This window comes from Dunckerocampus dactyliophorus, chromosome 20, assembly GCF_027744805.1.
Source record: "Dunckerocampus dactyliophorus isolate RoL2022-P2 chromosome 20, RoL_Ddac_1.1, whole genome shotgun sequence".
In the NCBI taxonomy this organism is placed as follows: domain Eukaryota; kingdom Metazoa; phylum Chordata; class Actinopteri; order Syngnathiformes; family Syngnathidae; genus Dunckerocampus; species Dunckerocampus dactyliophorus.
In genome coordinates, this window is record NC_072838.1 from 14,517,671 (window position 1) to 14,530,015 (window position 12,345).

The following is a 12,345-nucleotide window of genomic DNA, read 5'->3' on the forward strand; positions in this document are numbered from 1 at the left end:
AAAAAAGGTTACATTTTAAGAGACAAAAAAACAATATTACGAGAAGAAAGTCCTAATTTTACAAAAATATATATAAATTTTAAAAGAATAAAGTCAATATGTTATGAGAGGGGGAAAACTATTTTGCAAGAATCAAGTTATACATGAACAAGTTAGTAAAAGCTTAAAAGTAAAAATCTTAATCTGACAAATTTTTTGTCAGTTTTGGTGAAAAAAAAGTTTACATTTTAAGTGCAAAAAAACAGTATTAGGAAAATTAAGTCCTAATTTTACAAGAAAATGTCTAAATTTTAAGATAGAAAAAGTAGTCAATTGTTGAGAATTAAGTTCTAATTTTCCTGACAATATTAATTTTACAAGAATAAAGTCATAATGTTATGAGGGAATAACCAATTTTGCATGAATTAACATTATACATTTTACAATAAAAGGTTAGTAAAGTCTTAATTTTTTACATTTTAGTCAGTTTCAGTGAAAAAGTTTACATTTTAAAAAAAGAGAAAAATATATAATTAAGTCCTAATTTTACAAGAAAATGTCAAAATTTTAAGAGAAAAAAGTGGCAATTTTGAAAAAATTAAGTCCTAATTTTCTGAAAAATCAAATTTTTACAATAAGTCATAATGTTAAAAGAGCAAAATAATTGAGCAAAAATTAAGTTATACGTTTTACAATGAAAAGTTTTTTTTTTTCGAACTGTAGTCTTAGTGAAAAAAAAGTCAACATTTTAAGAACTTTTTTATTTTTTCAGGTCCTAATTTCACAAGACAAAAAAGGTATACATTTCAAGAGAAGAACAGCAATTTTTATTTTTTTTTATTTTTCAAGATAAATAGAATTTTAAAAAATCTAATTTTTTAAAATGAAAATTAGGTTTTCCGATTTTACAAGAAAAATATGTACATTTTTAAAGACAAAAAAAAGCAAATCGGGGAGATTGAAATCCTACTTTAAAAAACCACAAGTTGTAATGATATATGAGAAAAAGAAACTATTTTGCAAAAATACATTTTACAATCAAATGTTACCAGAATAATTGTTTTATAGTTTTAGTTTGTCACAATTTTACTGAAAAGCTTACATTTTAGAGTAAAAATAGCAATTTTACGAGCATGAAGTCCTAATTTGAAAAGTGGAAAGTTGTCAAAAACATTTTACAGAAAGCGTTTGATTGCAAGATTACACTGAAGCACCACTAGAGGGCGGTGCTCACACTAAAGCAAGCCCCAATCATGGCTGAACAACTAAGAAGTGACCTTAAAGGAAAATCAGACCTCTTGCTAACATTTGGTTGACTTCACGTAGATTTCCAAACATTACAACCAGCTGTGTATCATGATAAATACATATTGTTGGCATAATAAAGCAACATAATAGCTTTTAAGCTTTGTCACAACAGAAAGAAAAGAAAAACACCGAAACAGACATTTGGTTTATAGCAACGTTGTATTTTATTCTAATTTCCAATAAACAGAGAATATATCAGTCCCTTATTTGTACAAAAATACCTGAACAGGATACAATGTAGATCCAGGAGCTGTGTAGACAGAATTTGAAGCAAAAAGCACATGGATGAACCATAATTTGCGTGTTTTGTCTTTTTTCGATTTGTCCTTTCCCTGACGTGTTTACTGTTGGAGCTTATAATGACTCAGCTTATGGAAAAAGAGCAACACTGTCACCACTGTGAAGACACGAAAAGCAAAAGAGTGGACGGCAAAACGAGGAACGGATAAATATGAGGCACCTGCTGCAATAAGCTCCATTATGGAACGCACCTTCAAGTGGGAGGAAATGGACAACGCTTGGAAATGTGAAAGCTGCTACAGATTACCTTGGAAAAACACTCCATCTACTTTATGTGTGTGTGTACCCTGGATGGGTTATGTATGGATGTCCATCAACAAACATTTATTTCCTGACAAACTCAATGGTCTGATGTTGTTTTGTTTTTTTTAAGGTGGCTTTAAATCACTGACTTCAGCTTATATTTTCTTTAAAAAGTACAAAGTAGTAGAAAGGCCACACTGAAACAGAAAAAACATTATGAAAAAAATGTACATGAATGAAGTTGTAATATCACAAGACAAAAAGTCAGTTTAGTGAACCTAAAATATACGTATAATATATATGTCATACCTATAATAAAGTCAATAAAGTCATAATATTATGAGAATAAAGGAAGACAAAAGGGAGATTTAAGTGAGACGCTTCACCATAAAATTATTTTTACAGCAATAAAGTCTTATTTTTGCAAGACGTAAGTCACATTTATTGACAGAAAAGTCACAATTTTAGGAGGAATAAAAAATTGCAATTTTGTAAGAATTATGTTCACTTACAAGGGAAAAAAAAGTATAGAATTTTTAAAATTGTGCCAGAATTAACATCCTAATTTTACCAGAAAAAAGTCACAATTTTACAAAAATGAAGTTTTCATTTTGGGAGAATCAATGTCCTCATTTTACATTCATAAAAGCGTAAAATTACAGGAAAAACACGTCATATTTATACAAGGGTGCTGTTCTAATTTCACAAGAATTAAATCACAATTTTATCAGAAAGAAAAGTACATTTTAAAAGGGGGGAACTGAAATTTTGCGAGGATTAAGTCGTGAACGTCTTACTTTTTCCAAATTTGTCCGTTGTTGGAAAATTTAATTTTGCAACAATAATTTGAGCAGAAGCCAATTTTTTTGCCAGAAAAAAAAATCAATTTTAGGAGGAGAAAAAAACAGCAATTTCGCAAGAATTATGTTCTCTTACAAGGAAAAAGGTCACAATTTTAAGAGTAAGAGAGAATTTTTAAAATTGCAATTGTGTCACAATTAAAGTCCTAATTTTACCAGAAAACAAAGTCGTAATCTTCCAAGAATGAAGTACTGTAATCATTTTGGTAGAAGCAAAGTCGTAAAATTACGTGAAAAAACATGTGTGGCAAGTGTGACATTCTAATTTCACAAGAATGAAGTCACAATGTAGGCGGAAAAAGAATCATGTCAATTTTGAGGGAAATTTTGTGAAGATTAAGGCGGGAAAAAAATTGCAATTTTTCAAGAATTCTGTTCTCTTACAAGGAAAAAAAAGTCACAATTTTAAGAGTAAGAGAGAATTTAAAAAATGTCAATTGTGCCAAAATGAACATCCTAATTTACCAGGAAAAAAAAGTCCCAACCTTCCAAGTATGAAGTACTGTTTCATTGTTGGAGAACCAAGTCCTCATTTCACCTTAATAAAGTCGTAAAATGACGTGGAAAAACATCCTATTTCTACAAATGTAACGTTCTAATCGCACAAGAATTGTCACCATTTTTGCAGACGAAAAAACGTCAAGAGTAAGAATTTTAGAGTTTCTATCTAAAAAAAATCTAAAATAAATTTTTTTTAATTTTGTCAAGATTAAGTCATTTAACGTCTTCATTTTGATGAATTTAATTTGTCAGCAAAATTTATTTTCAGCAAGTCACCTTTTTTTTAATAACATTTTTAAATTAAGTTGCTGACAATGTTGCAAAAAAATATAACTTCATATTTTTTTCTAAGAAAAAAAAAGAGAAACATTTATTCTTGTAATATTATGACTTTTATCTCAGAACTTTTTTCTTTAAAAAAAATTCAACTTTATTCTTGTCACATCACAATTTTTTTCTTAAAAAAAAACAAACTAAAAAATATTCTTGTAATGCTACAACTTTTCTTTTTTCTTTTCAGTGCATGACCCTAACACTCCTTCGTATTTGGACAAAAAAATTTAAAAAAAACCCATCCAGTTTGATCTCTTGAAGTAAAGTTAAAAAACCCCAAAAAGCTTAATTTAATACTGTATATAGCGTGGTATATTATTTCATATATATATTTATAAGGTCATTTTGTGGCAAAAAAAAGAAAATATACAATAATGTCAATGTACACATCATCAAATAATAAGGAATTAAGGAGAAAATAAAGCATTCTTCATTTTACACGGAGTTATGAGCACAGCATAACGCCCACACGTAGTGATCTGTGACCTAGGTACAGTGTTAGAGCTTCACATATTCACTCATTCATCAACTAGACTGCTTTTTAACCTTGGACTTGAACAAGCACAGTGATTTAAAAAAAAAAAAAGGTGGGGGTGGGGAAATAGTGCCTACTGGTCTCTAGTATTGTAGTTCAAACCCGCCCCCCTCCTAATAAAATCTAGATCTAAGGCATGACGTCACCTTTCCTCTCGCTTTGCTCTCTAAAAAAGGCAAATATGATAACCAGCAGTTAGCAATGAAGAGTGAATATAACAGTCGAGCCACACACATACACACACACACGCACATGCACGCACAACGACACGCGCACACACACAGGCTCATAGCTTACTGGCTGGACACAGGTGGGACAAGGGCCGGGGAGGTGGGTGGAGGGGGCGAGGGGCTTCAAGCATTAACCAATCCCTGGAGAGAGTCCGCCCTGGTGGGCCCGACGGGGGCAAAGTCACATGATGTCGTGGGCAGGCAGGTGGAGGCGGTGTGCATTGTGCTAACCGTGCTCTGGCACAGGATGGATTTTACGGGGGTGGAGGGGCAGGGAACACCTTCTTTTCTGGAGATAATGGATTACCACTAGGGCACTGTTCATTATGCATTGTTGCTACTCGCTTATGTCCACGCCCCTCGGGCTAGCTGACGCCGGCATAAGCAGTGGTCGCCCTTGCGTGCAGATTTACTAAGAATTTTTCAACAAAACAATCATTCTCCACCATTTGAGCGTATTTTTCATTTCTTTTGTTTTCGAATAGTACATACTCTTATCTGACAGATCTGCTGTGGTAATTTATTTGACCGTATAATCTTCCTCATCTACTGTCATTTCAGTTTTCCGTCTAAAAAATGGCGTGAATTTTACTCCAATTTTGATCCAAACACCCAAGCTGACCTATAAACACCATCATTAATTTAAATTCTGCAAGCACCAAGTAGTACTGTAGTACAAAGCCTTACCGTTTACTCTGTTTTGCATTATTTGTCAAACTTAATGGCAGACAGTGTTGTTTGCTGCTAATTCCTACACATGACTGACTACATTTTGGTCAGATATACCCAGATAAATCTTAAATAGAAGTAAGGAATATTTGCTTCTTGCAAGGAATATTTGCTTCTTGCCAAAGTTAGCCACCAGCTAGCAATCTTTAGCCTAGCGTGCTAAAATGCAGCCAGCAACAAATATTTCAGCATAAAACTAAAACCCTTTTGATTTGTGTGTGTATTAAATAAAGAATGACTTGTTAGTAGAGTTTTGAGGTGGCTTTTGTTAGCCCTGCTAGCGTTTAATGCTACGCAACAAATGTTTGTTGCGTCATAGAAAGCATATAGTCATGAGAGTGGTGGCCATCTTGCCGGGAATTGTTGGAAATCAAAAATAGAATTTGAGTAATAATGGAGCTTGACGTTTGATATATTTGTTCCACATTTGAGCACAAAAGTACACCTCTTTTCTTTTGAGTGTGCATGCAGTGAAGAATAGTGACCTGTTAGAGGGGCTTTTGAGTGAATTTTGTTGGCAATTCTCACAACAGTGGCGGCCATCTTGTTGCAAATTGTTCTAAATTAAAACAATTGAGAAAAAAGGTCTACAACTGTTAGTTGATTGGTTAGGATACATTTTTTAAATAATGAAGTTTGGCTTTTGACAAATGTTTTCCACATTTTAGCCAATATGCGTTTCTTGCCACTTTTAGCTTAGCGTACTAAAATGAAGCCAGCAATAGCTCAGCGGAAAAAAAAACATATTTCGATTATTTGATTAAATGAAGAATATTACCTGTTAGAGGGGCGTTTAGATGGATGTTAGCGAGTTGAGCTGTTTTTTTGTTTTTGCCAGCATCAGCAAGTTGTTGTTGTCCACAGTTAGCATGTAGTCACAACGGTGGCGGCCATCTTGTTGCTAATTATTCCTTTGCCATGTGTGCATCTTCATATATAATTTTCAATGGAATATATACAAGACTCCTGTTCACCTAAGGCAAGTGAAGCTCATTTGATTGTGTGTTTGAGTTCACACTTCAAGTCTTTTTGTTCGTTTAAAACAAAGCAAAACAAGAACAAAATAATGATGGGAGTGCTTATCTTTGATTTGTCTCTTCTGAGCGGGCATAAGGGGCGGGGAGGGGGCAGTGGTCAGGATGGCTCCAACCTTTCACTATCACATCAGGATCACTGGAAATGTGCAAGCAGCAAGCTCAGAAAAGAAAACAACATTCAAAAAGCCAACAAATGACCCTTTTAGATTGAAAATGGTTCCTCCTCCTCGTCTTTGAGCCACTTCCAGAGCACATTCTTTCTCCTTGTTGTTATAACAGTAGTGTGGCCGTGGTGGTAGGAGCTACACAAGACGTTCCCAAAGCTTCCGGGAAGGCACTGCATCGTCAGCCGTGACTCTTTTTGCCCCTTGTGAAATCCAATCAGCGGCAATCTCACAATGTAAGAGAAGAGGAGGATGACAAGCCGCTTCATTGGGATAGAGAGTACGCCCCCACCCCCTCCCCCCGTCCCCGCGAGTGCAAACTAGTTCTGCATTGAATCAACAGTAATAAAACAGCATTAAAATGACATCAAGTAATCCAAGTCTAAAAGAGAGGCTCATTCTGGCCTTCCTGATAAACATTCCTTTGTCCTTTCTGATAAGCCTCGCCTTGTTTAGAAGAGAAGGAGGAGGAGATGAAGGGTTGCACCACCTGGACACAGCAGTAGAGCCACACATAGGATGGGGGCGGGGTTTTTTTGTGAAGTGGGCGGTGTCATCATGGTGTCAGCTTATCCAGACTGGACTGCACAGGTTGAGAAAACCCTCTTGGATCCCCCCCCCCAAAAAAAAGAAAAAAAGTTTGCTCGAGATCCAGAGGGATTCCCGTCCATCCCTGATGATCAATGAAGAAGGGGTGGTGCTTCCTGCACCACAGCTTATCAGGCCTGGAGGAAAGGTGAGGGGAAGAAGAGCCATATGAGAGACCTGCACCTTAAACAAACAAACGTTCCGGTCTCCTTGGCAACAAGTCCACAATCCGCCACGTGTCGCGTCAAACATCCAAACAGCAATAAGGCGGAGAAAAGCTTGTTTGTTCACATCACCCCCAAATTTGGACTCACCCGACTGGTAAGAGAATAAGGGCGGATAGGTCAGGTGGGATCTCAGGGGTATAAGGGTGTGCAAAAATGTACATTTAAAAAAAACTGGTGCAGAAGAAGGGGAAGAGGAGTGTCACAAGGCCACGGCGGTGCACGGGTGTTTGAGCTTGCAGGGCAGCACTCCTCTGTTGAGCTGGTAGAACTCCACCAGGTGAATCAGGTCGGTGAACTTGGTGGCGCTGTCGTCCAGGCTGAAGAACACCTGACCATCTTCCTCGCACTTGGCAGAGGAGAAGGACAGTTAGCATTTAGCTTTTTTTCACTTGGAAAAATGTTACAAAAAAATGACTAGGAAGCCCTTTTGGAAATGGTTGCATACATCAGATGCCAGTTTGTATGCATACAGTATTTGCCATTCAGCATATGTGGCCCTCAATATTAATGGATGTCTTGTCCAAAAACAAATATCATCATTTCCGGTGTATAAGCCTCTACGGTGCAGTTTCAGAAAGTAGTGACGTGGACAAGTGAAGTGGAAGCTAATGTCACGTTTTGAAGTCTTATGCAACAATCATAAGTAAGTTTGACGGAGTGTAGAATTACTACAGCTTCTGTTTGGACTACTTGGACTGCCCACCATCCACTATCACCAACAGGTTTTGAAAGGCTGGGCTGAATGAAGAGGATCGCTCAAGCTAAATGCCTAATTTGTCTCGAGACAACGAAGAGCGACAACAAAAGACAGAGAGTTAAAGAGAGACAGACAAAGTGTGTGATGAAAGAATTATTAGAATGTTCAATTATGATGCTTGTCAAGACGACATGAGTGGTTTTAGTTCTCAGGAGGAGGGAGAGGACCACAATGAATGACTTTTCTGGTAGGCTACTGTTTAACTAGCCTTGTTACAACACACTGTTTGGGAAAAAAAAGCATCTCTATAGTCCGGAAATTACAGTATACAAATGTTATTGCTAGGAAAAAGGCATATTTGTGCTTTCTCTCTCTCAAAAAAACCCTCACCTCATTCACCCTAAGTTGGTATTAATTCAGAAATACATGATAGTATTGTATGTACAGCCTACTAATACAACATATGTACGATGTAACGACATAACGTAGGTCTAACATAGTGGCACCCTGCGTGGCTGAAGTAGCACTTGCTTTCACTCGTCAACTTTGTTACAATCCGGCCTCAAAAGCGGTGAATAAAAGTTCAAATATGATCCTAATTCTGGAATTGCAACAGTCAAGCAGTGTGGATTATGTACACATGGCATTGGAGGAACACCTGCATCATCTCAGACTGCTAGTTGAGAGGACACGTAGCACCGCTAGCCACTTCCGAGGGAGATGGACACGACGCCACTGGAGACGGAAGCGCTGTTATTGCAGTAGCCTGACGACCACACTGAAGGCTAGAGCGTGACTGATTCCATCTGTTCTCCTATTAATCATCTTTCATTATCATGCATTAGTAGTGAGTATCTATACATTTTACAATTTGAAATGCATTAATAAGCGCATGAGGCATATTATAGGGTTGAGAGTCTCAAAAACACCATTATTCGCATTTTTCCGCTATTCACTGTCTTTGTGACAGAGAAAGCGAGGCAGACCAGAACAAAGGTTTATCGATTTGAACAACGGAGGACAAATGACAGATAACAGCAGAGATCACAGGCAGTGAAATAAATTTGAGTTATCCAACTTCAGCAACAAAGGAGAGCTCAAGTGAAGAACTGACTAAAACTTAGACAAAGAACATGGTTGTGTTATTCTTTGTAACAAACCATATTTGGTAACTTGTATTATTTTCTTTAAATGTGTTAATTTCTAAAGATTTCAGTTTTTGCACTATGACATTTCAATGATACTCATGCATTGAACTCACAGTTGTCTTTAGTCTGGATTTATTTTGGTTTTATCAGCCTAAAAACACTTATCAGTGAGGCAAATTGTGTTGGAAAAAAGAGCTTCGGGAGCATATAATTGTACTCTGCAGCAATGGAAAAAAGGTCATGTGGTCTGATGAGTCCAAACTGACCCTGTTCCAGTATAATGGGCACATCAGTGTATGAGAAGCGAATCCACCGCAGATCTTTAATCCCATAAGAATCTTTGAGAAATGTCAGAGAAGATTTCGCACTGTAGTCCCACTTCCTTATCTTTAATAGACATTTTTTTGCTCACAGAATGCAACTCTGCATGGAAATGATTGTTGGGAGATTGCGTAAGATTAGCGAAATGCTGCCAAAAAGGAAATGCTCGCTGTAATAAAAGCTAAAGGCGGTTCAGTGGAATATTAGAGAGTGAATTTTTCTGGCCGGCTGGTGCATTTTCCATTGCTACATTATGCAATACTGCATTTAGAAACTTGACTTAGTTCTAAATGTACTGACCCACTCCTACATAGCAAAAGCATGACTATATACAGTATTATACTCTTTCTTCACAAAGCACAGTTCTTTTTTGGACTTATGTCACTTACCGGTAGGATTTGGAAGTGCTTGATCTTCTGGTGGTGGCACATGGTGAGCACAAAGGCCTTGGGGTTACTCTGACTGTCCCGCAACAGGAATAACCTGCACAAAACACAAGAGAGAGCGATAGAACAAGTGGAAAGTAAGTATGAAGGTAGAAAGAAAATAGGCAGCCATATGAGACCGTAACAACACCTTTTATGTCATAAAATGCAGTACGAGAGCTGGATCAAGAAATATGTGATTGCAAACAACCACAATGTATCCCAGTAGGTATACTCCAAACAGAATATGACAAATTTTGTATATCTGAGGTTATAGTGTCACGTGAACGTATATCTGAATTATAAATATCTGTGTATATAAAATATAAAATAACTTGTGAAGATGAATAACAGGGTTGTCTGGATACTGTTGTCCAAAGAGTCTGATGTCTTCTTACCCGTCTACTTGGCCTTGTTGTATAATCATTTTGTGGGCCTCTTCTCTCATGATGCGACCATGAAACCAAACCTGCGTCCTGTGGATGACTTGAAAGCACACACACATGCATTAGGAAGGGCTATGGAAGAGTATGCTGCAAGTACACACTCATACAATGCGGTGTCTACCTGTGCTCAAAGAGGACGGGTGCAAGGGTGATGGGCTACCCAGGACATTCATACGCTGGCTCCGTTTCTATGGGAAATTAACAGAATTTGAGTGTCACATGATAAGAACTCATATGCCAAGGCATCCTAAGTCGTCTTCATCTCACCCGCCATGTCTGTCCCTCCTCTAGGGCGGCGCTCTGAGCCTCGACTGGGTTGTCGATGACGCGGCCGGTCCGTCCTGAGAAGTCCATCGCCACCAGAGAGTTTTCAGACACACTCCGCTGTTAGGGGGGACAAGGTAGTGAGGAGTGGGGGTTTGGGGTCGGCAGAGGGTGACGGAAGGTGGGGGAGTGGAGTGAGGGGAGTACAAGGAGCAGGGGAGCAAGGAGGTGGAGGGAGGGCGGGAGAGGGTTGGTGGACAAAGGTCAGAGGTCTAACAAGCCAGACACACTCACTGGGGCATGACAAATCCTGTCTGCACAGAGACCCACTTCAGTCCACTCACAAATCACACATGTCCTCCTTGGCTTACTAGCTTGGCTTACTGCTGGAAACCATTTTCATCAAGGACAAATCTTTTTTGAAAAACGTTCTTAATTTTTAATTCGAAGAACTAACCTTCTTGGATAACAGATACGCCAAAAATCACTTCATGATGATATTATAAACCTCTGTATGCGCTTTAAAAGATTGTTTTCACTACTCAGCTGTTGGTGCCACAACCATCCGTGTTACGCTTGCCATACTCTTGTTTACAATAAACTCAGTGGTATCAATGCTGGCTAAGCAGTTTGCTCCATACTGCTATTATAATATTGGTTCTGTTGCTGCTGTGTTGTGCAATATACTTTTTAATAAATTATAGTGTGGTCAAAGAGAGCTTTTCCACTTTCTCATGCTTTCCAAACATGTAAAAAAATACATCTTGTTATATATAATGGATTTTTACAAAATTTTGGAAATGAGCCCCTCTTCCAATTAATGCCCTGTCCGCCTTGCAGTTTAGGTAAATAAACGCCCCAGCTAGAATTTGCGGACTGTCGTTTGTATGTATGTATGTAGGGGAGCATCCAGCATCCAGGGGAGCAAAAAACGAGGCGTGCAAGGCACGTGAAATGCTCTCCAATTCATCAGCTAATTAATGGCTCAATGTGGATGGCTGCTGGCTGAGCGGAGGCATTAGCATGAGCGCCATAAGACGATGATGTCACAGACGCAGATCCTTACCACAGGTGTGGAGAAATGTGACAGGTTTGGCTTTCTGTGCTGGGGCACGCTGTAACTCTTATACAGGATGATGCCATACTGGTAGGATGAGAGGGGACAACATTAATGTTTCTTGGATCCAGCGATAGACTGACTAATAGAAATGGTTTGGCATAGCTAGGTACCTTAAGAAGTCTGAAAGCAGTCATCCAGCAGGTCCTACTCTGCTCGTCTTCAGCACACAGCATCTTCATCTCTTTACAGTCACCCCTCGCTTTACTGGGCTGTGAAAAAGAACAGCGCCAACACATAACTTTAACAGACGCATTGACAGAGTGCAGACCTCCAGTGAGGCCAAACAATACGTAACTGGATCAGATACATTCCCAACTCCATGCGTGCTTAACCCAATTCTGCAGCACAGATACCCTGTAAATGACTTTTTAAAGTCTGTAAACTATTATTACACTGTGACACAAATCAGTGCACTGCCAACAGTTGTGATGATCAATGCACAAAACACAGCAGCATTTGGCTACTAAACTAAGGAGAAACAATAAATGATATTAATTTTGTGCCAGATATACTGAATGAAAAACATTATTTCCACACTACCATTCCAAGTGTCAGTTGTCAATCTTGTGACACCCCTAGTATTAAGTATTCATATTTTATACACAGTATCGTAAATTATATTTCAGTCAATTATATTTATTTATTCATACATATTGATATATACTGTATGTCTCATCAAAACTGTATTCATTTATTCTTCTTCTTAGATGAAACCTACTTAGGCAGTACTGGGACAAACACAATAAAGTTCTTATTTTATTTTATCAAGTGTTTATTTTCCACTGACCTGAGCTTTACAAGTGCCCTTCAAGTTTCAAGTTAGCCTAACCATCTGTGGCTGTACGTCATTCTTTATTTAGCTGACACAAAATATGTGGAATATGTCTTTT

General features: G+C 37.9%; 1 protein-coding gene across 5 annotated transcripts in view; it reads right to left on the bottom strand.

The window, feature by feature from the left end:
- Window positions 1-1,650: 1,650 nt before the first annotated feature.
- Window positions 1,651-12,345, bottom strand: part of LOC129172972 (growth factor receptor-bound protein 10-like) — a 42,445-nt gene continuing 31,750 nt past the window's right edge. For all 5 annotated transcript variants that reach the window (XM_054763322.1, XM_054763325.1, XM_054763324.1 and 2 more), the window contains 7 exons: window positions 11,566-11,664; window positions 11,402-11,479; window positions 10,339-10,455; window positions 10,193-10,259; window positions 10,024-10,111; window positions 9,590-9,683; window positions 1,651-7,380 (listed from right to left, as the gene is read on the bottom strand). In XM_054763322.1, coding sequence (XP_054619297.1) covers window positions 7,234-7,380; window positions 9,590-9,683; window positions 10,024-10,111; window positions 10,193-10,259; window positions 10,339-10,455; window positions 11,402-11,479; window positions 11,566-11,664 — 690 coding nt within the window. In that variant the 3' untranslated portion in view covers window positions 1,651-7,233. The remainder of the gene's footprint in view (window positions 7,381-9,589; window positions 9,684-10,023; window positions 10,112-10,192; window positions 10,260-10,338; window positions 10,456-11,401; window positions 11,480-11,565; window positions 11,665-12,345) is intronic.